Source organism: Chironomus tepperi, unplaced genomic scaffold (genome assembly GCF_022539635.2).
Source record: "Chironomus tepperi strain 1889 unplaced genomic scaffold, CSIRO-AGI_Ctep_v1 contig_11, whole genome shotgun sequence".
Lineage (NCBI taxonomy): Eukaryota > Metazoa > Arthropoda > Insecta > Diptera > Chironomidae > Chironomus > Chironomus tepperi.
The window spans coordinates 1,529,766-1,557,581 of NW_027226133.1; the positions used below are offsets into that span (position 1 = coordinate 1,529,766).

Here is a 27,816-nt window from a genome sequence, read left to right on the forward strand (position 1 = left end):
ATCAATGCAACGATTCGAATTTTTACTCTTTAAAGAGGGTCGAAGTCAGCCGTCTTGGTGCCGTCAAGGCAACGGGGATGTTGCGGTGCCCAAGCAATCACATTGGATGTTTAGATTTTGGGTAGGCCCAAATTTTTTGTGGGTCTCAATTTGAGGTGGGCCCCAATTTGTGGTTGATCCTAATTTAGGGTGGGCCCAGTGAATCTTAAAATTCAATATAAAATTCTCATCCATTTTATAATCGACGTCACGTCGACTTTATTAATGAATGAATCTACAATCTCCCCATTTTACGATAAAATTCACAACTTTTAAGACATAAGCACATCAACATTTTAATTCATACCTCATAAACATAAAAACTGTGCCATTTCCTAATATTTCTAGCAATTACCCTAAAGTCATTCAACTTGAAATCCACAATATCAATAAAATTAAGATGTATTCATCATGATAAGAACATTTTAATTTCGGATATAAAATTCATTTAATATTATTACAACCTCACATTGTCTCAAACATCATTTTGAATAAAATTTTATTGTCAAGTTCCTTGCTCCGCAAGAGTATGGTACCAAACGAAGCAGAAGAAGGATGAGGAGAAAAATTTTCAATTTTGTTTTGTCGACAGCTGAAAAAAAAATTTTTTTCCTTCCATTTAACATCACAGAATGTTTCATTCATTTAATCTAAATGTACAAAATGTTTAGTTGAATAAAAATTGAAAAAAATTCAAATTTTTCACCAACAATATTTCCACTTTATTTCTTTCCATGCTCTCCACACAGTTGATAGTCGTCATTTAAAGGAATGCATCGAGCGAGCTGAATTTTCATTGAATTTAGAATTATGGTTCGGTGAGCAGCAACAGCAACCGCAAACGCAACAGCCAGAAACTCCAACAACATCAAATGATATAAACTTAGATGATACGACACTTATACTTGCATCAACGAGAACTTTACAACTCAATTTTCATCCCGCACGAGGACTTCATTATCACCTACCCGTACTCTTTGATTACTTTCATCTCGCTGCTGTCAGTTTGGGTATACATGCGAGTTTAATTGCATTACATCAGCCTTATATAAAGTAAGTTTGCATATTAATTGTATTTTATTTTTATAATACTCTGATGAATATCTGTGAACAGATGTGTGAATGAACAAGAATGAGAGGAAGTGAAATGAACAAGTGTTAGAATGAGTGCTGGTGGATAAGAAAGAAGCAGTATTGCACTGATTTTATTGTGGATACTTGAATATTAGCTTTAACGGTTTTTATGAATTCAAAAGATTTGAGAATATTGTTTGAATTTATAAAAACCGTTAAAGATTACTTGAATTCTTTGATTTATTAGTCAATTTTTGCTAGACTTGCTAACTTCCTTAATATTTAGAGTTCGTCTAAGACTGGGTTTATCCTTAGTCAACCTCCAGTATACCTAGACCCTAGTATAGCCTCTAACATACGAGCATATACTCAATAAACATCTTACTATACCTACTTAGCATGCTAATTTACGGTACCCAGCCTAATATGTCCATTAGGATTTGCCTAACCACTTCATTATCTGAAGACCTTTTATCTCAATTCAACCAAGCGTTAAGTCAGCCATCCCCTTAACCATTAATTTCCTCACACAAAAAAAATATGTGTCATAAAAAGAGGCTCACTTACATTAATTTTGTGGCATCGTGTGTAGGATGGAAAAAATTAATTGATATATTCAATATAATTGACATTTTATTCGCTTTTCTTTCTCCATTTCCACCCATAATCTTTCATCATTCACATACACACAATGGTGCCTTTCTTTTCCATCCTTAAAGCTTGTAAGGAACTATAACAAAAGTGAATTCATCGTCAATAAAAGAGAATTGTATGGCAAAAACTAGTTCAGTGTGGGCTGGTATGATTCTGTGTTGTTAGGGGTGATTCGGTTGTTGCGTAACAAAAGGGGATTTTGTAAGAATGGAAAATTTATGACAAAAAGGTAGAAAAGTCTAAATAAACGTAATTCTACGTTACATAACAATCAAACGACTCCTTATAAATTCTTCTCAACTTCCTTTAAGCTGAGGCTTTTTTATAATAGAATTAATTAAATTAAATAATCATAAAATCTCGTGTACTTGACATGTTTGACATTATTGGATAGAATAGACATGAAAATTTTAATTGAAAAAGGATAAAAAGAGATTATTAAAATTCATTAAAATCCTACAACTACGTAAACAATAAAATCATCTCCTGAAGGATCTCTTAACAACATAATAACTAAAAAGTACAAAAAGAAATAATTTGTCGTGCTTCAGTTGCCACATATCTCTATCGTTATTGATTCAATCGATGATATTAAGAAGGATGAAGATTAAAAAGTTCAAGGAAATTATTAGATATGAAAAGTTTAAGCAGCAAAATTTTTGTATAGATATAATTAAGTTCTGATAAGTTTTAATGAACAAAACATGTTATCTGCGATAAACATCGAGATAATTAAGGGAAGTGCCTTGAATACAATACAAGTGTAATACAACACAAATTCATTAACTTTACAGATCTAATTCCATTTAAATTTACATTGTAAATATTTGATAAATTACAGATTATCAGTTGTAATATAATTAGTGTAACTATCGATCAATCATTTATGGCTTAAATGGTCGTTTTATTTATTCATGGAAATTACTTGATTTGTACTTGTGACATGAATTATGACTAATTACGTAATAGCCTGTAATTATTTCCTATTTTTAACGTGATTCTTTAGCTATTGTATTGATTTAAACAATGATTATGCCACAAATTTGTTTGTTGCTGTAGGATGTATAAAAACATGGCAATTAGATTGGTTTGATATTAGTTTAATTACATTTATTCCTATTTTAGTTGACCTATATTTAGTTTCGATGTAATTTGGGAATTTGGAGTTAATTTTGTAGTTGGATTTCAATTTATTCTGTGAATGAGGTTTAGCTACAGTGTTTGTTTAGCTTTACATCTCAACTTCGTCGCTACCAAATGTAATTAAGAACTCTATGCGGACTGTAATATTTATCTGCGATGTTTATTCTTCGGATTTTAAATACAAACTAAACTTTTGCATAAAAAGGGGTTTTCAACTATGCACAAATAAAACTTTTTAAATCTCAAATGTACGTTATAACACTGAAATCTAGAATTATTTGACATTTTTCGAAATTCCTCTCTTAAACAGCTAAACTAAGAAATTACAGTAACAAAAAATTCATAAAAAATCTAAAATACTGCCAAACTGAGTCTTATATCACTCGGACATGTTTACAAATATCACGATAAATGAAATTCCGTCGATATCAACAAAAAACCTTTATCGATAATCTTTTTACCGCTATTTAGTCTGTTGTTATCTTTAGTACTATTTTGACGTATGTGAATTACAACTCAATACAGTAGAGTTGTGAAAAATTTCCAAGAATAAGCTAAAAAAGTTGTTATTTATACTTAAATACTCCAACTACTCCTTGTTACAAACCTGATACAGTTTGTTTTGAGTGCTGTTATCAGCTTATCATCTTCATATACCATTCAATTGCTTATCATTTATGCAGTTTGTAGCGAAAATAAATGATTCATTTTGAGTTGAGTCGCTGTGGAATTTACTGTAAAATAATTTAGTTCTTATAAGTTTGGCGGATAGTGAAGCAATAAAATCAAATTGAAACTTACTGGATGTGAAATAGAATTAAGAATCAACTACAAAAATGACTCGAAAAAGACAAATTCCATCAAATCCAAAAAACGTTGTTTATATTTTAGCAATTCTTGCAATTATTCTACAAGAATCTAATCAGCAAGACATAATAACAAAGGCCGCAGATGTTCAAGGTCTGTGCATTTACAGATATGACCAAAACAATCGTTATCATTGTGATCTTTTTAATGTGAATATAACAAGTCGATTTGATACTTTGGAAATCATCGGTGATCATCTTCCTGGACATACAAATGTTAATGTCACTTCACTTGAATTTCAAAGCGGGCAAATTAGATTCTTTAATAATGAAATAATGAATACATTCAGAAATTTAGAGAAATTGGACATAACTAATAAAGAGTTGCAAGAAATTACAGAAAATGCTTTTCAAAATTGTGATCGACTTCAGGAACTTTGGATTTGGGTCAATCCACTTACTTCATTTATGAATGGAGCATTCAGAAATTGTGTGAATCTGAGAATATTCTCAGCGACTTCTCTAAGACTTAATACAATTCCTGGAGATTTGTTTGGAGCAACTTCAAGCTTAGAGGAGTTTTACATCACTTTCAATGATCTAACATCACTTCCAGATGGATTACTACATAATATGACAAGATTACGAAATGTATTCATTGATGGAAATCAATTATCAAATCTGAGCGCAAACTTCCTTACAAATGTTGTAAATTTAGAGAGATTCAGCATCTGGAGCAACAACTTTACAGATCCACTGGCAATTCAGAATATTTTAAGTCGACACACAAACTTAAGGGAAATTTATTTAAGCATGAATGCCTTCACAACCTTCAACTTTTCATTTTTTGCGCAATTTCAAAGACTTGAGATTCTCTGGATCGGCTCAAGTTCTGGACCAAGGTTAACAAATATTGCATGGCAATCACTTCCAAGATCACTGCTGACGCTAGTTGTTAATGGAATTGGTGAGGAATTGACAGAAAATTCATTTAATCAACTTACAAACCTAAAATCACTAGAGTTGACTGGATTAAGCATTACAAACCTTCAAGCCAATACGTTCAGGCCACTAACTCAACTTTTGAGACTTTCAATTCAGAACACGGGTATTAGGACTCTTAATCCTTTACTATTTCTCGGTCTAGTAAACCTTAGTGACCTCAATTTAAGCAACAACAATATTGAGGAACTTCCATTTGAAGTTTTCGGTCCACTTAGAAATCTTGGAGCACAAAATAGACAGCATGGCATTAGAATGGCTAATAACGTTATTCAACGTCTTAATTCTACCTCATTTGGACGACATCCATTCATGAGTTCAATGAGCTTTGCCAGGAACAGGATTAATGCAATCGAACGCGGAATTTTCAGTCGATTCAATTCAACAATAACTGAAGCTGATTTTAGAACAAACATGTGCATTAATTTACAAATTAATTCATCAACAAACATCGATTTCTTTGGTGATTTTGAAAGATGTTATCTAAATTGGGAAGCTGGAGATGTAACGACACCTTTGGCTACTGCGACAGCACCTCCGACAACTTCAACAACACCTAGTGGATGTGGAAATAGTTTTAAGAGATTTGAAGTTTTTGTGATAATTTTGATTGGATTTGTTGGAGTTTTGATGAGTTTTGTGAAATAAATTGATTAGTTCTGGATAAATTAAGTGTGGATTTATTGCTAATGTTGTTATATGATGCTATCACAAGGAGGAGGACAGCTTACTTGAGAAAGATTTCCACTTTTGACAGCTTTTTGTCACTTTCTTTGGAACCTTTTGTCACATTTTTGTCAATTTTATCACTATTTTGTCACTTGTCACCTGAATTGTCCGCCTCCACCTTAATATCAAGCTTCAACCAAACAAACCCAAAAATCGATACCAATCCAAAGCACACGCGTGAAAACAACAATAAAACTCAATAACACTCATCCAAAAACCCCAAAAATTCTCATTCCAACAGTAAACATTTCTCAGAATTATAAATTTATCCACAAAGAAGCCTAAATTCTGATAATAATTCAATTTCCCAGCATAATGTACACGTAAACATATGTATGTTCAGGAAATAAGAAATGAAGATCTTTTAAAAATTTCAAGACCATTTTAACAGAACATAAACCCTTTTAGCATTTTTTCCAGCAAACATGACATCAAGTCATAAATAATTTACTAAATACATGGAAAATTTACTATTCCCAACCCTTATATAAAATTTTAAATAACTTCCACATATCATGTTTACTAGAATTTTCAACCCTCGTTTTTTGTACATAAGAGCATGGCAACAAGAAGAACAGCTTAGCACAACTAAATAACGCAAAAGAATTCCATGCACCATAAATTAGCAAAACATAAAGTAATTTATGTACATCTCTGATAGAGCTTTTACTGCCTTGACATATAAAACACAGAAGAAGAATAAACGACAGAGAAAAATTATGGAAGTTAGATACGGAAATTGTGAATATACAGTTAAAAACAACCGCTATGACCTACGACAATAAAAAATTCTTTTTTTTTATCAAACCACAGTTATTGTTAGCGAGCTTTTTGCTCTTCCTGCGTTTGTTTTGTTTTAAACTAGATAGACAATCTGTAGAGAATGGCAGGGGAATTGTCATTATTTTGAGATAATTAGACTTGATAAGGTTCGGTATGAGAAGAGAATGAAGTTAACTTTTGAACCTGCTTTTGACCTCATTAATGTCTCTTGCTTACTTCACTCGCTGGCTGTACAGATCAGCTGTGATCCATAGCCTCTCTCAGTTGGTGTCTAAAACTGGCTCAATCGCTTGCTATCCTTTGCTAATTGAAATTACCAATTGTTACACTGTCTAACACTATGCCACACTACGCCACCAGAGCTCGAAACTATAAATGTCCACAGATTCTATTCCAATTTTGAAAATAAGGTTTAAGTGCGCATTGTGCTACGCTTCCTAACAACCCTCGGTAGCTCAGTGGTAAGAGCATGTAATCGGAAATCGTAGGACATGAGTTCGAGTCCCAATCAAGTTATGCTTTGGAAATCTGTCGTATTTTCTCTAGAACTTTAGTATCCTTAATGGCAAATATATCAGTTTTAGGTACCGTAGTGTTATTACTGTTGTACTATGAATGCATACTATTTGCCTGTTAGCTGAAGAATTGAGGTTCCAAGCAAAATTACTGCTCAGTCTCATAATCACTAACTTTAACAATCCCTGTACCCAAAAACCCAAATAAAAACTCATTTTTCCTCCGTTCTGCGGCTAGAACTTTTATCCTGTATGTATGTGAAAATACCGCATTTTTTACTTATCCACGGATGAGAACAAAGTTGTATTAATTTAACATTTTAAGCAACTTTTCTATTAAATCCCCTAAATGCTTTCATTTAATTACAAAAGTTTTTTTCTCGAATGAATTTTTTTCTCGTTTTCGTGCTCGTTTGCAAGTAAAGCGGAGTGAATATTCAACGATCGGATATAAAGCAACAAAGACTGATTAATAATGATGAAAAATGAAATAAGATTTTCACTGTGGCTGATGCTTTCAAATTAAATTGAGAGAGATGAAACAGTCTTTTATTCCTTGTTGGGGTTGAAGTATGACGGTAAATTAAAATCACGTTTTTATTTCCTCGTACTCGACTGTACGCTCTATACATGTTCATTAATCTACGTTGAAGGAGGATAAATTGGTTTTTTAATAAACATCAGCACGCCAGAGCGAGAAAATGCTGTGCAATTATATTGACAAAGTGAAAAACACATGAAAGAATTGGATGCAAAAAAATGTGAGACAATAATATACTTTTCGGGTTGTTTAAAATTAAAAAGTGAATATGAGATAAAAATAATATGAATCAGGTGCAGCGAATGTTTTCCGATGGGTAATGATCTCAAGTTAAATGGGTCATCATCTCAATTTATGTGATCGGAATTTTAATGGGATGGAAATTTGCAATTGATTTATTAAGGAACAGATTGAAGATTTGGGAATCTGGATTTTGTAAGAACTTGAGTCTTGGACGTAGTCAAAGAGGTTGACTTTACTCTTACTAACTTACTTCGCTCGTCTTACAGATCAATTGAGATCAATGACTTTCCATAGATGTCACCTGAAACTGGCTCTATAGCTGGCTTCCACTTACCAAGTGCAATACTATCTCTATCAACAGTCTTCTTCCAAGAGTCCTTAGGAACAGAGCTCGAAGTTGACTCGACTCAAGACGACTTTTTAATACAAAATTAGAGTCGACTTCGAGCTCATCAGAGTCGCAGTCTGTCAGAGTCGACTCAAATTTTGTATGGTAGAGTCGACTTCAGTCGAGTCGACTTCGAGCTCTACTAAGGACGCGTATTCGTGGAAAAAGCCCATCCCCTGCCCAACAAATGCAGTTACTGTTGAATTCAACCGAATTTTAGTTCAATCGGAAAAATTCCCAAACCAATTCAATTCAAATCAGAAATTATTTTCCGCAAACAATTCAAAACTATTGACCAAACAGCAAGGTGTCAAAAAATTTCATGCTCATCGAATACCAAACAGGTTAAATCAAATTCTCTATAAATTGATAAAATCAACAAATATCCTTTGACCTTCAATCATGTAGAGCTGTTGTTAAATTTGTTAATTCATTTTTAGATATCGCCATTGTTTGTCAGCAATAAACAGCAAATGCCAATAAAAAGGAGTCTTATTTATGACATTTTTAGCTATTAAAAGCTTCATTGCTTAAGCCTATTGTCATATTGATAATGACTTCATATAAAATTGTTTATAGCACCTCCGCATTCAAGTATCTAACCACCCATTTAAAAATACATTATTTATATTTTTCTGACTGCCACTTCGTCTCTCTGTGCACTTTACTGTGTTGTTGCTCAAACAAGAATAAATGAAAAGTGGGTCAGTGCGTATGAAAAATGTTTTTCTGCTTTGCTCTTTCCCGCTTATTTTTATTTATTTTATCTTCTTTTATGCTGTATCATTTTGCAAAATGAAATATTTTAAATCAAATACATTAGTCAAGTTGAGAGTCTACAACAGTTGTGCGCAACATTTTGTTTGTCACGGCACATCTTGGTGGTAAGCATGAACTGACCACACAGGACACATATTTCATGGTATTCCAAAGAATTGTTGGCGCCACACAATGTGCCACGACACACAGGTCGCCCACCACTGCTCCACAATATAGCTTTATTGAAAGTGATGCTTTTGATGATGACGACAAGCATTAAATTAAGGGATATATAATGTTAAAGGACATTTACGATAGAAAACATGCGAGCTAACCATCATTTAATGACAAGATGGATTTAACATGACAATGATGATGTGAAAAAATTTCATTATTTCCTGTAATTCTGTGTAGCGCGATGATTAATTTTTAATTCTTTAGAATGTCAGTGTTGTGTGGCTATTAATAACATGGTGTTAATGATTTTAATCAGATTTGACTGATTGTAAATATATTTTGAATTGACCCGGGGAAAATTAAAGTTTGATGATCATTAATGCATTAAAATTACAAATCAGATTATTGGTATGATTTATTGGGAATATCGATATTTTTGGATTGTTGAATTAAATAGTGCTAATTGAGGTAATTGGGTTTAGTCAGAATAGAACATCCAAGGGTTGGATTATTGGTTATAACCAGGATTTGGATCACAATTGATCTGTGCGACCGGCAATGTAACTATTTTGATAAGTTACCCTAAAATCAGCTCAAATACTCCAAATTATCATTAAAAAGTCAACGAACCCAACAGTCATTACTGTTTATTCACGTCAATAAACTCATAATCATAATAAAGCTCCGAAATTGATATTTATAAATTTATTAATAGTCTATTTTAAAGAAAATCAAAACTTTGCAAATCTAGCCATCATTTGACGTCATGACGACAAGCAAGACGTCACAATTTTGCCGTATAATAACCAATACCATCATCTCCAACATCTAAATTCCTCCTTCGTCATATAAAAACTCAATTTTTTAAATGTTATTTTAAAATAAATCAGAAACAGAATCAAAACAGCGAGCATAAAGCAGATCTCGTGGGCTGAAACATCTTTAAGCGTTTATTTAAGTGAAATATCGAGATATTTTACTCACATAAATATCCAAAAACACATTATTTTTACATATTATTCACATATACGACATGAAAAATGTGAGTACTTCTGTTTACATACATCATTTAGAATTTTAGAATAAATTTTACGACATTCTTCTTTTTCCATCAAATCTCATAGTGAGGATGACAACTGGAAGCATCCGTGCCAATATTTCATTTAAAGCTTACAAAACCACATCTTTCATATAAACGTGAAATAAATGAAAAGGAAATTAATTTTCATACGCTTTTTAGGCATTTTAATATAAATCCATAATTAAAGTTATTATTATTATTTCATCGTCGCGTTGGGAGTCATGAGACGACAGATAGGAGATAGAGTATGAGAGGTAAAAAAAATTAATCCACCGTAAATAATTATATCAGTCATCATTTAGGGGTCGTTTCCATATTACGGTCGCTTTTTTGGAATTAGGGGGTGAGTCTTCGATTTTGTAACAGCTTAAACAACTGGTGGGCAACTTATGTGCTGCGGCACTTAGTGTGTAGAGAATAATCTCAGGTGTGCCGTGAAAAGTATCAAAAAAAAATAGCTAGGTTTAAACTAGATCAGTGTTGGGCAACCTGTGTGTCGCGGCGCATTTAAGTGATAAGTCTCGACTGAAGCAGCATTCGTCATTCAGTCTAAGCGACCAATCGGATGCCCCAAGAACTCAGTGAAAATCACCTTTAATTGACAAGCTGTTGCCAGCGATAGACCAAGCTTCAGGCGCAAACTAAGGGAGGCCATGGACAGGTACAGGTTGCCCACCACTGAATTATACAAGATGACCTCAAAATCCATTTTTCCCGTAACGTAATAAGCAAACAGCCCCTTATTTAAACCGGATTTTCCTCGCTATAGCGACATATTTTTAGCTATAGCTCACCTGAACGAGATAATACGATAATATGAGAAAATTAATTATATTTATTATGCAAATAAATGAGATGAAATAAATTTTGATTAAAATATTTTTCTTCTTTCCTGCTTGTTCAACTCCCACAGTTTTTAATGATTTTACACATACGTTGTGAGAATATTCCTTCATTTTTACTACTAATAGAGCTCATTAGATGATTTTTTTCCACCATAATAGAGCTGCGCAATTGTTTGGAAAAAATTTGAAAGCATTTTTCATTGACTCGAAGTTTTTAATTATAACGGTTTATCCTTGAGATTTGTAGGAGTTAAAAATATGGTTCATGCTCATGGTATCAAACCCAATATAAGTGGGGATATAAATCTAGCTAAAGGCTTTCTTTTTCGCTCTTTATCCCATTTTGTGTATGTACATTTTAAGGGGTTTGAAGTGGTTTTGAGTGCCCTGTGTGAATGTGAAATATATGAATAGCTTTGTTGTAATGTATGATATTGCTGTTAGTGCTAATGTTACAACAAAGTTCATGTGTTCTTATTGCTTATGTTTTGAAGTAATATCCAAGCACAAAGGAACGCTAGATACCGATTAAAATTGTATTTGAAGTTTGGTCGGCTTTAATCGACTAAACTAAAATTCAAAGAATTTTAAGACTCTTGTTGCTTCCTCCACAAAAGCTCTTTTAGTAACACAACATAGAAGCAACCTCCATAGGACATCCGTATGGCTGTCATGTGACATCCGTATGGCTGTCATGTAACATCCGTATGGCTGTCATGTGACATACGTATGGCTGTCATGTGGCATCCATATGGCTTGTGAAAATGTGGCTTGCGAATGGTTGTAATGTGGCTTGCAAATTGCTGCCATGTGACATGAAATGTCTGTAATAATGTCACATGACATTGAAATGACTGTCGTGTGACATTCGAATGACTGCATGTGGCATTAGTATGGCTGCCAAATACAGCTTCCATTTGGTCTTATTTAATGAATTTCTTCATTTGTGTCGCTTAGAATAGTAGTGCGACACTGATACACAATGAGGTTACGACAATACACCACTTTCCAAAAAGAAACATCAAGCTACTATCCTTTTATCACTCTTGAATATAAGCAGTAAAGAAGGAAGAAGACAATAAAGAAAAACCAATGTGAATATGCTGGCTTTTATATTAAAATATATAAGAATATGTATGTTCATAAAAGGTATTAAATGTAACAGTAGCAACCATAACACAATAAACAACTTAATTAACTTTGCACAAAAAAAAAAGATTATGAAAAGCGCGCGCGAGTGAATATGAATGGGGATGAAAAGAGAAAAATGTAAAGCATAAAGCTCCTCTCTTTTCTGGTTTTTATGATAATCTACTTTAATTTAAAATGTTTTCCCATCTCGATTCTTGTGTATTTAAATATGTTAATGTTGCGAATGAAAATGTGTATTATGATATTATATTTAAATTTTAGTTAGCTCCTACACAAGTAAATATCTGAATGAATATTTTTACGTCACAAGGAACACAAAAAATGACAAAATTTTGAGGGGAGCAGCACGACAACGATTTTGATTTAGACAAAAAAAAAGTTGAGCTTTCAGATTTAAATATTAAAAGCTGTTTTTGTTGTAATTTTAAAAGCTTTTAGAGGCTTTTTTTAGCATTTCAATGAATGCTGATGACTTGAAGCTATAAAAAGGGGTTTTAATTTGAATACGATTGGAGGTTTATGCGATGCGTATCGTTGTTAATAGACTGAAGTGAGGTTAGGTTATCAAAAAACGGAAAGCATTGTGGGTCGGTAAAAAAGCGGAAATTGCTTTTTACTAATAGAATAAGACCTCGGATGAGACTTAATTTAAATAAATTCATGACGCAATTATTTTTAGTGAAATTTGGTTTTAAATGTCAAAATTGGAATTTTTCATCAGCTTTTCAGGCAGAACATTAAATTTATGAATTCTAGGAAATCAATATCCAATTATTATATTCTTGGTATAACTGTAAAATTGCCAAACATTCATTTTATTAACAATATCTGTTTCGATAAAACAGCCACAACAGAATGGATAAAAAAGCATACAATATGTATAAATTACCACATCTTTAACATGAATGTCAATTTCATTGTTAACAGTTATCGAGAAAATTAAGTTGTGGAAAATTAACATATAAAGAACAATGTGTCAAAGCTTAATATGCTTTTCATATAATATTAAATACCTTTAATTTTCACATTCACATGTATGAAATTTGATTAATTATGTGTCATAAAAAAGGGGTCGTTCACATGTTAAGAAACATGGAAAATCGACTTTCTGTATTGAACCCTTCCTGTCCTTCAGAACGAGACTTGGCGTAACAAACCACTATTAATCCCTCCATCCCTTCATTATCAAGAGAAAGTTACGGAATAAGTGAACAGCCCCCAATCCTCTTTATGCATATCATATACAGCAGATGTCTTTGTCATTGTATGCCACATTCGATTGTGCTTTAAGAATATTTAATGAGAATTCAAATATATTCTCAAGAATTCAATTTAATTCAAATAATGCTGTTTGATAGGTAAACACAGGCATAGTAATCTTATATACCTGAATCATTTTAAAGCTGCCTGAATAGGACTGACTGAATCTTGAAACTTAATTTTGGCACTCGATAACTTGAGTCATGGCTGAATAGCAAAAAAAAACTCTGCTCCAACAATATGTTCCGAACGGGAATCGATCCAGCGTTCTAAGATTTCTGGTTGAATGCTCTTAGCATTAAGCTATCGTGTTTGATTGGAGTGTTTGGCAGAATGCTAATATCTTAACTATTAACCTGTTCGCAAGGTTTCTTGACAGAAGAGTTCGAAGTCGACTTGTTCATACAAAATCTGAGTCAACTTCGAGCTATGCTAGACAGTGTATAGATCCTTACCCATTTATGTGGCTTTACTTGAAAACTTACTTACTTACTTATTACTTACTTGGAAACTTCAACACCATAGTCCATAAGTATCACTAACTTCTGCAAACAGCAAAATTCATAATAATCAAGATTATCTTCCATCTGACAAAAGCCTCAATCCACAGCACTTTTTGACCTTCACGGAAACTTCCGAAAAAATTAAATTTTGTGTATTAATCTTAAAATTTCTTGTGACTTTCTTAATATTCCATAAAACATTCAAACATAATTACAGCTTTGAGCACATAAAGCACTAAGGTTCAGAGGAATTTAAAAATTTAATAAAGCAATGTCCAAACAATAAGACAACAAAAAAAAGAAAATTCCTAAGTTTGTCGAACCCCAAAAAAAAGTATCAAAATCAAATTTATTTAAGAGGATGTTAAATATTGAATGAGAAGGACATCTTCCAAGCATTTGCTGTCAACAAGTTAAAAAGATTTCTCACTTATTTTCCTTTTACATAAAAATTTCAATGTCAAGCTTCGTCCTCATCATCTTCATCATTGTCAGATGAGATGAATTTTGTATAAAATAAGGTAGTACGGTGGATGAATCGAAAGCTTATAGAATAATGCCAAAAGGATGGAAAAAGTTTTAATGACAATTAATTTATTTAGAAATTTGAGAATTTTTTATTTCCAACATCCAGGAAGTTTTGGAGTTTCTAGTCAAATACGCTTAAGGCAACTGATCAATCATGATTTACAGCAGTGGTAATCAACCTTTTTTCCGCGGCACACCTTGGTGAAAAGCCTCGAGCAGCCCCATCCACGGCATTCGGTTCAAAGCATTTCTAAACAATTTTCGCAGCAAACAGGTTGTCCACCCCTGCCTAAAAAGCAAAGAACACACTTTTATGGTACAGAAACACCACTACTGCATCTAAAAGTGGTCCCTTGCCTGTTAGAAGACAAAATTGCTTTAATTTCCCAATATCCCTTCCAAAAACAAGCTAAAGATTGTAATAAGAATAAACAATCGCTTAAATCTTAAGATTATAAAAATTTAGACACAAAAAAAAATAACAAAAACATCATTAAAGACGTACAGCACACAGTTCGGAAGATAGAAGAAGATGGTGAGAGGGCAAAAGGCGGATCCAAAAATGAAAGGGACATTAATTAAAACCTTTTTTTTTCTTCATGCCCAAACATCAGCAATTCTTCTTCCTTAATTACATTTTCTTCCCATTATGGCAGACACGATGCACACAAATCTTTTTCCTTAATAACTCGAACATCATCAATCATTTCTTCACTTTCAGTTCTTTTGGTCGGTCTAATAGTCTATCTCTTTTGGGGGTGTGTGGTTGTGATGTTCAGGATTTAGAATAGGAGGAAGTAGAATTGAGTACTTGCTTGGTTACTTAGCTGGGTTTGCAGATCAAGATGTTGCCTGAAGCTCGCTCTATCGCTGACTTCCACTAGCCAATTCCTAATGCCAAGTGCAACACTTTACCTATCGACAGCATCTTCCAAGTATATCAATACTCACCTATGCCATATACTCGAATAACCTACGATAGCTCAGTAGTAAGAGCATCAGACCGAAAATCATAGAAAGTGGGTTCGATTCCCACTTCTGATTCGTTATTCGGAACTATACTTTTCTGCTAAATCAACAGTCACATCAATTGCAAACAATCCCTTTTGGGACACTGGACACTTCCTTCCTTATCTTTAGTGTCTTTTTATATAGCTTTCTATTAATATATGTATGCAACAATTTAAGCATTTCTTAATGAGGAATGAAAAATCAATAATAATCTTCGTATCAATGTTATTAGCAGCATTATCATGATGAAGCCTCAGTATCAGGCTAATGTGAATAAATGAAGCGTATCTTAAACAAATAATTATTCATTCATTATTTCAATATCTCATGCCTTCTTACTTCCACCCAGAGAGAATATAATTCGATCGATTCCCATATACTTACTCGTGCAACTAAGGCAAATTAAATTTTCTTTTCGTATTTCCTGTTTTAAAGAAAAAATTCCGTAAGCGTACCTTAAGTGCCTTATTGAGTATGTAACGTTATCGCTCATGATATCTTCATCTCAATCTCATTCCACTTTAATTTTTTTTAAAACACAATCAAATTTATTTTTAAAGGTAGAAGTATTTTCTTTAAAGATTATCGAGTTCTGAGGAATTTATAAATATTTTCATTGTGGATAAGTGCTCTTGGAAGCTTTAAGGATGTTGGAGATGGGAGGAAGATGATTCTGAATGGATGTGGAGGAGTGTTTAATGATGATAAGTTTGCTGTTGGATCTTAATCTAAGATTATATGCAATTTGACTCATACCATGAGATGCATAACTAGGAAGCGGTTTTGGGATCAAAACTAACAGCAAATGTTGAACGACAAACTAGTGAAGTCGTTCTAAAATTTATCAGCAAGCACCACTCTTACATTGATCCTCGATTTGTCATGATGATCATTAATGAGCCAAGCCGTTCACGATCCATCGTGTATCGTATCTCGACATACCCGAAAGACATTAAAAAGGTATTTTATATGGCCTAAGAGCAGCGTGAGTTAAGTCTAAGGTATAATTTGACCGAGATTGACACAACACAGAATTAAGCTTGCTTTGTGCTAGTGAAAAGCACTTAACACAATTGTTTTTAAACCAAGAGTAATACGCCACTTCCTGGTATCCAAAATAGCCCAATCGGCAACATGAACCTCTTCTAATCCTTTCCATCTTAGACTTCTGAGAATCACCTTCCTTCTTAAACCTGAAAAAATTCAATATAAACATTCTACTATCAATTAATTCTAACAATTTCCCAGAAGAATTAACCAATTCATAAATCTACATTTTAAAAACAAAAAAAAATTTGTAGAATCCATTAAAAAGTCTAAATAAATTGAACAGAGTTCAACTGACAGCTCAAACATTTTTCTTCAATTTTCTGTCTAACTTTAAAGTTTTATGCTGCATTATATTTCCTCATGAAAACCTCAAACGAATAAAGAACGATAAAAAAACTAAAAGCATTTTGAGAACGAGATTCCAATTTATCTTGTGGAAATTTTCATATGCATCTTGATACCAATAACTCTGTCTTACATGAAATTTGATTTCGATTCCAATTTTAGTTTTAAAAAAGGAAACGAATTGAGGAATAGAAAAATTATAGATAAATTGGATTTCTTTCGATTTTTTCCACATTTAAACTGGTCTCAATGGAGGTAATGAAATGATAAGAGTGGAAGAAATATGGCTAGTCTTAAAGTTTAGAAGGTCAACATGGCTTTGCAGTAAAAAAAGGGATAGTTCGTCCTTTTTCCGGTTTTTTATATTTTATTTTATGGTGTGAAGGATACGAATCATTTCGCATAGCTTACAATCTTCTTATGATTAAAAACTAAGGGGTTTTTATGAAGAGAAGAAGATTGAATGGAATAGAGCCGAGCTGTTCATGAATGGATTTAAAGGAGTAAATCTTCTATGAACAGTGTTTCGTTAAAGTTATACGACATGTCTGAAAACGTGGGAAGACACAGTAGTGAGTGACATAATAGTATGTGACCAAGTACTTAGTGTCACAGTAGTGAGTGACAAAGTAGTGCATGACACAGTAGTTTGCTGTGATATAGGCAGTAGTGTGTGACACAGTAGTTTATTGTAACACAGTCATATGTGAGGCAATAGTGCGTGACACAATAGTATGTCACACAACAGTCGTATGTGACACAGTAGTGTGACGTCTTATTCCAAAGCACTTAATCACCCAATAAAATCATTGATCATAAAAAATTGAATTTAAACCCAATAAAATCTGTCATTGAGTATGAAAAATGATCAAATCATATGTCAAACCTCGAAATGTACTACTCGGAAATGATATCCACCTATACATACCATACTCATAGTCCATCAAAATATTTCTGTGTTAATAGCAAGATGGAGGAGGTGGTGGAAAACAAATTGCAGACAAATATTTCATAACACTGAAGCATGAACCATGAAAAATATTTTAATGGTGCAATTTCCTGTTCACAAAAAATATATATTATCAAGAAAATGTTTTTTCATAGTTTTTCTATTCATACATCTAGCCTCAAAACGAGAAAACCACAAAATACCAAATAGTTGTGATTCATGACGATTCATTTCTACATTATACGAGTAGATATGCTATGAGGAATGAAATATTCAATATTATTCCAAATATAAAATCGGAAATAAATGAAAGGAGTCTGAATCGTTGTATGTTGTATGCTGCTGTTGCGGAGAGGAAAAAATGATGTGGGAAAACTATTTCCGAAAATTGATTTTTTTTCCTCGCTTTCATCGTGCAAAAAGTTATACATCAATCAAGCTGAAATGAAGTGAATAACAAATTTGCAATGAATATATTTGTTTTACCACTGCACAAAATTTTATGTTCCTTGTCATGGTTTCATCTCCATGACTCTTCATTTCAAATGAAATGAATATGACAAATTTAAGCTTTTTCTATTAGTTCCTTTAATTAATTAAATTAAAAATTTGTGTCAAAATGGAAATTTAAGTGTTTTATTGCTTACGTCATCATGTTTAAGTATTTAATTTATGGGTCGAGTGATAATTTATTGTAATTTTTTCTGGCACTTTGCTGACACATTAACACAATTTCTCTATGGACTCATAATTTACTTGGCAATTAAAATTGTCTGTTTTAACTGATTTTTTATTATTTTTTGTTCATTTTTAATATTGCTGAATTTTTGATTGGAGAAAATGGATTTTTGGTATCAATTTTGAATAACCATGTCAGTAGTAGACGTGTGTGTGTCGCAACAAGCAAGTATAGAAGGATATGAACTTCGAATCCCGCATTTGAAGTTTCGGTCCTGGTCTTGGTCTCGGACTCAAAAATTCATCAAAACCGAGCATTTTTTGTGTCACGACACACCTTTGTGGTAAACCACGACAGAAACAGCCCACTGCACGTAGTTTATGGCATTTAAAACAATTTTGACGGACCACTAGGTTGCTCACCACTTAAAGTAATAAAAATTCAAATGTTAAATTTTCCCTAAAATCACAATCATCTTAAATTCTCTTCCATTAAATTCAAACCCAAAAAACCTTTAATATCCATTCTCGCTTTAAAAACATTCTACGCCGTCTGGCATATTTTTTCCATTTCAACCCGTTAAAGAAACAAGTTTCAATCATTTTTTCAGACAGGCCAAAATAATCCTCAAGTAAATTTTTGTTTAAGTATTAGCATTTGAAAGAACTTGAGCTCATCATATTAAGTCGTGAGTTAATTGACTTTTGAAAGGTTTTTCAGAATTAAAAATAATCTAAACATGATATTTAATGGCGAAATGAAAATGTTTTTGGATGTCTAAAAATAAAATTTTGCAGTGATGTTCAGCTGTAAGCAGATTATTTTCCGAATTTTCATAATTTGTGTGTGCTATGAACTGGATAATGAATACAGTTCATGGATCAAGTGTAAATATGTTTATAAATATTCATGTGAAAGGGCAGGGAACTCGATTAGAAGATCCAGCATAAAGCTTTAAATTATCCTGCAGCTTCCTGAATTTCTTAATTATATTTTCATTTTCAATATCCTTCAATATCCACAAAATTGAATATTTTTCCTCTTACAATTTCAATTTCCTCAACATCTCATTAACTACACCATCATGAGCTTCTTACCATACCTTATAACATTATTCATTCAAAACTCATTTGCACATTTATCAAAATCATGTAATAGTGTAAGAGGGGAAGAAGTAAAAGGCAAGTAGCATAAAACGAGATGGGAAATAAAGAAGTAAAAAGCAATCAAGCGTATTGCATGAAGACATAGTGAATAAATTCCGATATTTTGATGCTGCAATTATTTTTAGAAGAAAAACGCAGACACCTGTCATGATACACAACTGTATAAATGAAGCATTTTTATTATATTTTGTGAAACAAATGCCTATGACTCGCATTAGCTTCGCATCTATGTCTTTATTTTTAGACTTGGACAGAATATGAATTTTTTCTTCTAGATGTGACCTTGAGGAAATAACGACAACAACAAAATGAATATGATATATAAACATGAAATGGATTTTAGGGGTTTGTTAATAAATTATGTCCAATTATTACATAGGGGCTTAGTCTCATTTTTTTGGGACCTCATTTGTACCCATGACAATCGTTCTCAATAATTTCAACAGAAGATAGACTAAATTCTATTCTGTTGTAATGATGAATGGTTAGGATACACTTGGATTATGTCACGACACAGTTGTGTGCATGTTGCGTGCGGCGGAGCATAGTTTGAGTTACTGACTCAGAGGATTCTTAAGTTATTGATGCTTTAACTAAGATCAAATGGTCAATGGCGTTAAAAAGTCAAAAAATTGTATCCTCAGGCCATCGTGACTCTAGCGTTGGCCAATTTTCCCGAATGCAACTCAAGGCCAGAGTCATATCAGCCTATTTTCAAACTTTTTCCACTCCGTGTGTCTTTCAAAGGGATTCTTGGATATATAAAAATACAAACCCTTTCTTAAAGAGTCGTTCAATGCTAAAATAACTCCAAAACTTGTTTTTCCTATGCTTTTTTACTAGAGTTCAGTCAAGAAACCCAAAGCTGCTATTCTTGAATTACAATTGCTCAGGCCTGCAATTTTCGGCTGTACCTTATAGTTCGTCCAAGGCTGCAGGCTTGCATTTTTTGTTTGCAGGTTATACAAGCCCTAATGCAAACTGATCATCCACAAATTCCCAATAATCAATTAAGTAATTACAAGATTAGCAGTTAATTACAATATCCACACCTTCAAAACTTTCAATATTCCCAGAAAAATCTCAAATGAATATCTTCAATATAGAATCTTTAGCAACCCCAAACGATACACAAGTCACAAAAAATTAAAGGCCAAATATTGAAAGATTGAGAAAGGCGTACAGATAAATAAACAATCAATAAACTGAGAGAAAGAAAGAAAAAGAATACATGAAGGTTAGTCTGTTCTGTAGCTAAATAAATTAACAACATTGCTATCATAATAAATCAATTTGGAGCTAGGAGCAAATTATTAGTCGATTTCGTAACGGCATAGCATGAGATATACACACATGAGAGAGATATGTGGCAGTGAATGTGAATGAGAGTGATTTTATAAATTGAATTTTATGTCATTTTTATTCCCACAACATGTATAGACAATTTATCACAATTAAATAATTTATATCCTCAAAACTATCCATTTCAGTGCACCAAAAAGCAACAAACCATGGATCGGAAGTGGAAAGTTAAATTGTCGTGGTGCAACATCGCCCGGACCGATGGAGGCAATCTTTTTCGGTCCACAAGTTAGCAATTCAGCAAAATGTGGAGGCGGTTCGAGTTCAAGGCTTGCTCATGCTCGACTAATTCATAAGGAAATTTGTGCCTTATTATTGGGCGCTCTCGAATCATTGCGTACAAATTTATGTGAATTTTGTACAGTCCTTCCAGCACAATGGGCGACATTAACAGGCTCAACACAACAAGTATCGACAATTGAAACGGAACAGCGATTAAATAAGCTCGTGGATGCTGCAAAGGTTAATATTCAATCAATTTTTACTTCTCTTTTTTGTGCATGAATATTCAATGATGTTGGATTTCCTTTCATCTACAGGCACTCGATAATGAGGATGATTTTGCAGCAAAAGCCAATTCAGACGTAGCACAATTATGTGCTGAATGCATATTATTTTGGCGTCGTACGTTATCAACTGCCAATCAACCGTCCGTACATGCACTTCTTGCCAAAAAGCATCATATTTTGCGTGTACGTCGATTTGCTGAAGGTTTCTTTGTGATCGATAATCCACGTCATCTGGCAACGGGTAGCATAGATTCAAATTATCACAATTATGGCATGATATGTGAAATGGCGAGGCGATCTAAATATTTAAGTTCATTGCCACCATTGCCAGTTCATTGTGTTCCGTTGGGTAAGTCGAGAATAATGAATGACTTTTCTGTTTTGTTTGCCTTTATGGAAATTAAATATGTAGCAGTTCATTCACTTTGGACTTGTGAAATATTGATGCAATTCATTGGAGTAGCTTTGGGATAAATGCAGACATTTTGGCAATGATTTAAGTTTATGACAAATTTAAAACTGCGTCACATCCATTCAACCTCAAAGCTTTTCCTACTTGATTTGCACATCCTAATATTGCTCAGTCATTTATTTGCTCATTTAATTTGCATAGGAATCAATTTAGAAAATTCATTTAATTGAAATTGGATTTTTTTTCTTCTCTTCTTTTCCTTTTCATTCATGCATGACTTGCAACTTGACACAGATGGTGACCCGACCTCATTACCGTTGATTTTTGAGGATAGATATCAGGATTCAACGGAGACAAATCGTCGTAGAACTGGCAGTGATCCACACATCAATAATAGTAGTCTTCATATTCATTGTACAAAATCAACATCAAAGCCTTCCGGCGGTTTTAACTGTACAGTACCAGCATTAACAAATAGCAAAGAGTGTTCATGTGGGTTGAGTAGTCAATGTAATGGAAATATATGTGGATTTTTAGAGCCATTACCGAAATTAAATGCAAATAATTTAATGGGTGTTATGACACCACGATTTGCACTTGGCAGTGATGTCCTTCAAGCGAGCTTAACAATCATACCGGCTGCAGCACAAAATGGTCTACGCGGTCGTACATTATCGAGACATTCTGTATCGAATGTACTCGAACCGGAACCACAAACGTGTCAAGGTTTTCGTGAAATTTATATTCCTGGTACAGCATGTACGTTACCGACACGACACAGTAAATCACTGGATCAATTAGAAACACAACAAAATCTCATCGTTAACTCATTACCAAGACAGAATACAATGAATAGTCAACAAATTAATTTAATTACAAAACCTCAAGTGCCAGCACTGACGTATCATCAACAACAGCAGCAGCAAGCACAGCCAATCTACGCAACGACAACAAAAAAGAAAAATACAGCCGAGGATTTGTTAAAGAATATAAATGAGCTTAAAGAAAAGTATAGAAATCCAAATGAATCGAATGGTGGAAGTAAAAGCTTAGCAAAATTGACGAATGATGTACATCCCAACAAGTTGACAAATGGTCCAATTAACCATCAAAATCAGATAACAACAATCTTTCCAAAAGAAATTCATTTAAATTCAAATACAAATGTCCTTACATTAAATCGTATCACATTAAGCTCTAATAAGAATAATCCCAAAACAGATTACGTACATGAATTAAAGCTTAATAACAATAACAATAATAATAGTCAACATGGCAATGGCATTAGTACCAATAATCAACATTCATGTTATTACAATTCGTTACCAAAGCATGCCGGTATGACAATCCCGCCGAGAAATTCATTTCCACCAATACGAGGCAAAAAGAGCGGAAAATCATCATCTAAAACATCGTCGACGACGACAACAAATGCAACAACAACGAACACAAATAATAATAATAATAAAATGAATATGAATACAATTCCCCGAAGTAATTCATCTCAAGCCCTAAGACAACAGAATGGCAATAATGGTACGGTCGGTAGATCACGCATGAATGAATTTAAAAAAGTAATAAATCAACAAAATGAGAAATATACGAATGGTAATGAGTCGAGTAGTACGGATCAAAGCACAACAATTACACCAAAACGAAGAAGTAAACGACTCTTATCAAGTCGTAGTGTTCCGTTTAAGCTTGAATTACTTGAAACGGATCAAAATGGCCCACCCGGTTTCAGTGAGAGTTTACCAAATTTAGCACCACCGCCACCAGCATTCTCAAACTCACCACCCTTATCGATGAAATCAAAAAATCGTGTAAGTAGTAGTGAATCAACGTCATCATTGAGTGAACAAAGTGGTTGGGTGTCGAGTCATCGTAGTAGCTTACCGTCATCACCGGAAACATATAGGAATGATCAAGAACGTACATTTAATGGCGAACAACTGCGTAAGAAATTATTAAAATTACTCGAGGAACAACCGCAGAGAAAAGGTTCGGTCGAAAAGAAGAAAAACAATTCAGGACGTTCTGGTAATGATGGCAATGCCAACAATAACAATGGTAATCCTCTACAGCAAAAGCGTCACAGTAGTGGAAATGCAATTGATCGGAACAAATCGCTAACATTTAATGGTAAGTCATCGGGTGCGTGGGAGATAACACAAACTAATTGGGCCGAGAAAATTCCACCGATTGCTTCATCGCCCCAAAATAATAATAACAACAATAATAATAATGGCAATAATAAGAGTGACTTAAAATCGGATGAGAAATTTCTTGATAAACAGTTGACATTGGATAGTAAAATGATGGGAACTAGACGGTCACGTAAGCCATCTGAAAAATCAAAATCAGAATTTGATTTGACATCAATATCCATGGATCAGCCATTTGAAAATCTTCGTTTACCACCACCACAACAATTTCGTGATTTACTTCCACCGGATGAGTTTCGTGATCCGCCATCAATCAACGATGATGATGTAAATGAGAATGAGAAGGTTAAAACACCACCGTCGGCTGTGAAGCAACAAAAGAATGTTTCTACACCAATAATACAGCATCAACAGCCTGTAGCACAAAAATCTACAACAACTGGAGCTGTAATTACAGGAACGGCAATTCATCCACCATTATCGCAAAAGAATTCAAGTAATCAAATTACAAATCCAATCTGTATCTCGATATTGCCAAAAGGTCAGATTATTGAAGCTATTGATAATCCATTGTATCATGTCTATGAGTATCGAAGACAACCAGGACCGTCAAGACCATTCTTTAAATCACAAAGCAATAATGAATTGCTAACAATGGTTCGTGCTGCATCAGTTAATGATAAAATGATAAGCCAAACTCATCACAATCACTTGAAAAATCCATCAAAGCCAAATTCGCCAGCACAAAATTCAGACCGTTCTGATTCGTATAATGATCGTGATCTACCACCGCCAATGCAACTAATGGAATTTGAGAAATGTCGTGAGGAATTTCGTAAGCAAATCAATTATTCTGGTTCAATCTATTCAGACTTTAAAACACTTGCATCGGAAATGCCATATTTTCATATCAGCGATGAATATCGAACATTCTCGCCAGCTGGTGTACATTTGATAGTTTGTGTACACGGTCTCGATGGTAATTCAGCTGATTTGAGATTAGTTCGAACTTATTTAGAGCTTGGATTGCCAGGTGCACATTTGGAATTTCTGTAAGTTTTTGTTTGAATATTTAAATTTGTTGGGGAAAATGGAAATGGAAATTGTAGATGGAATTTGGAGATACATTAAGTATTCATTAGCTATTTGGGTATAAATCCCTAAATTATTTACAATTTTATACTCAAAAATTTCAAAAAAAAATTTAAAATTTAAAAAGTCGTTAAATTTTACTCATAGCATGCGTTGAAATATTCATTTCAATTGTCTTTTTCCACTTATCATGCCATTTTCCACAATTTCCTTCTTCATCTATGCGATAAATTTTTTATTTCTCATGCAAATTTCTATTCCTTCCTTTACATGCACAGAATGTCGGAACGAAACCAAGGCGATACATTTTCAGACTTTGAGACAATGACAGATCGTCTTGTGGGAGAAATTTTATACCATATCGAATCATATGGAATAAATCCAACTAGAATATCATTTGTTGCACATTCACTAGGTACAATAATTGTAAGATCAGCCCTCTCGAGGCCACAAATGAGACCATTATTGCCACGTTTATATACATTTCTATCACTATCGGGTCCACACTTGGGAACATTATATAATTCATCTGGACTTGTCAATATGGGTAAGTCAACAGAAATCATTAAATCAGAGTTGCAAAACAGGTGCCTGTGACAGGTGAAAACCGTACAAATTCTTGATAATTTATATGGTTTTGTAGAAAAACCGTACAAATTCTTGACAATTTGTATGGTTTTGTAAGAAAACCGAACAAATTCTTGAAAATTTGTATGGTTTTGTAGGAAAACTGTACAAATTCTTGATAATTTGTACGGTTTTTGCCTGTCACAGGCACCTGTTTTGCAACTCCACATTAAAATTGACTAACCCCCTACAATTGTATCAACATTATCATCTACAGGTATGTGGTTCATGCAAAAATGGAAGAAAAGTGGTTCGTTACTTCAATTATGTATGCGAGACTCGTCTGATATGCGACAAAGTTTTCTATATCGTCTAAGTCAACGGAGTACATTGCATCATTTTAAAAATATTTTACTGTGCGGCTCATCACAGGATCGTTACGTGCCACCACATTCAGCAAGATTAGAGCTATGTAAAGCGGCCATTAGAGACCAATCTAATTTGGGTGTTATTTACAGGTACAGAAAAAAATGAATAGACTTATCAATTTTTAGTGATCTTATGGCTTTGTCCCTTTTTTTTGGTATTTTATATAAAAAGAAAATATTTTTAGTCGATGCTAATACAATAAAAGGTTGTCCCTGTCTTATCAGTTTTGAATTTTTATGGCTTTATGTCAGGCGGGTGACAAAAAGCTTTTTCATGTGATGACCGTTAACTTCACCTTAATCTGCTTTGTTGTGTTTCTATGGCTTATTCATTATATATCCAATAATGAGTTAGCTTTGAGCAACACAACATATGTTCGAACATAACCTCAAATTTCTCAAGGAATTTGTTTACAATTTGAAAACTTTCTTAATTTTCCAGGGAAATGGTTCACAATATAATTGCGCCAATGATCTCAAGACCGGAATTGACATTAGCACGATATGATGTTCACCATGCCCTTCCAAATACAGCAAACACTCTCATAGGTAAATTATCTAAATCGTATCTAATGTGAATACATTGTATTTCCCTGATGGGAAGTTAACATACTGTATCTTGTAACAAGCGCCTTTTTAATCTACTTAAAAACTTTGTTTTTTTTTATATCTCTTTACTCTCAATAGGACGAGCAGCTCACATCGCTGTGCTTGATTCTGAATTGTTTATTGAAAAGTTTCTATTGGTTTGCGGTCTCAAGTATTTTAGTTAGCTGAATGATGATGGAATTGATGGATTGGATTTTCCTCACCTCAGTGATTATGATATTAACAATGTAGATGAATGGATTATGATGGTGCTGATATGCATTTGAATGATAGCAATGCTTTTAAAAAAGAAATAATGGAAGTGAATGACAATTTGTGCGTTTTTGTTGATTTTTAATTTAACGGTCATATTGAATTCAAAATTTGCTGATGTTTTTTGATGAACTGGAATGAAATGAAGTTGAGAACTACTGAATGTTTTTGTTTACATTCTTGTCGGAACAACAATTTAAGCTATTCATTAATGATAAAATACACCAAATTAGCCAAAACAACCAGAAAACATCACGATAATCCCAAATAATCAGCAAAAACGCACCAGATAAGGATATTGAAATGTTAAATTTAAAAAATTGTAGCGAAAAAATTAGGTGAATTGAGTGATTAAAAAGTTTTATAGAAAGGTTATTGAATGAAGTATAACTAATAGGAAAATGCAGGAAATGAAAGGATAAAATGAACTTTTAACATAATAAGTAAAAGATTTAGCGAAAAAAAAAATTAATTAAAATATTAGCATAAAATTCAAAAAACAAACAAAAGTTTTTCATGTTTCAGCATGGATGTTAATAACATCTTTTCGAATCTTTGATTTTTTTTAACTTAATGATTAAGAAGTGAAACTTTTTGAGACAATTATTGAAAAAGACTTGATTAAAAAATGAGGACAAAAATGTAACAATTGATTATGAACCTTTTTTTTAAAAATCGATAACTAGGAATTAACAATTTTTTTATGCAGTATAATATTTTATGCTGATTTCTCGGTATACACACGAATGAGCAATAAGTTGCATCATAATAATTTTTTTTTTGGAAAAGTTTCAAAAACTTTCGGAAAAAAATTCAATTAACAAAAAATGTGAACATTAAATTCGATAAGGACACCAATAATCAAAAATATTTTAATCATTTAATTTAATTGACGGAAACGAAAACTAACTACTTCTAGATTTTAATTACTGGAAATAAAATTTAAAATAAGTAATAAAGCAAAAAAATCAATTTATAAATGTAAAATTTCTCATTTT

General features: G+C 33.1%; 1 protein-coding gene across 1 annotated transcript in view; it reads left to right on the top strand.

Moving 5' to 3' along the window:
• LOC139087435 (protein FAM135A) overlaps positions 1–27,769 on the top strand; it is a 93,738-nt gene extending 65,969 nt beyond the window's left edge. Inside the window, exons 4-11 of the mRNA XM_070636240.1 lie at positions 789–1,092; positions 20,913–21,246; positions 21,324–21,642; positions 22,000–24,922; positions 25,241–25,509; positions 25,807–26,047; positions 26,400–26,506; positions 26,645–27,769. Coding sequence (XP_070492341.1) covers positions 789–1,092; positions 20,913–21,246; positions 21,324–21,642; positions 22,000–24,922; positions 25,241–25,509; positions 25,807–26,047; positions 26,400–26,506; positions 26,645–26,730 — 4,583 coding nt within the window. The 3' untranslated portion in view covers positions 26,731–27,769. The remainder of the gene's footprint in view (positions 1–788; positions 1,093–20,912; positions 21,247–21,323; positions 21,643–21,999; positions 24,923–25,240; positions 25,510–25,806; positions 26,048–26,399; positions 26,507–26,644) is intronic.
• Positions 27,770–27,816: the final 47 nt, after the last annotated feature.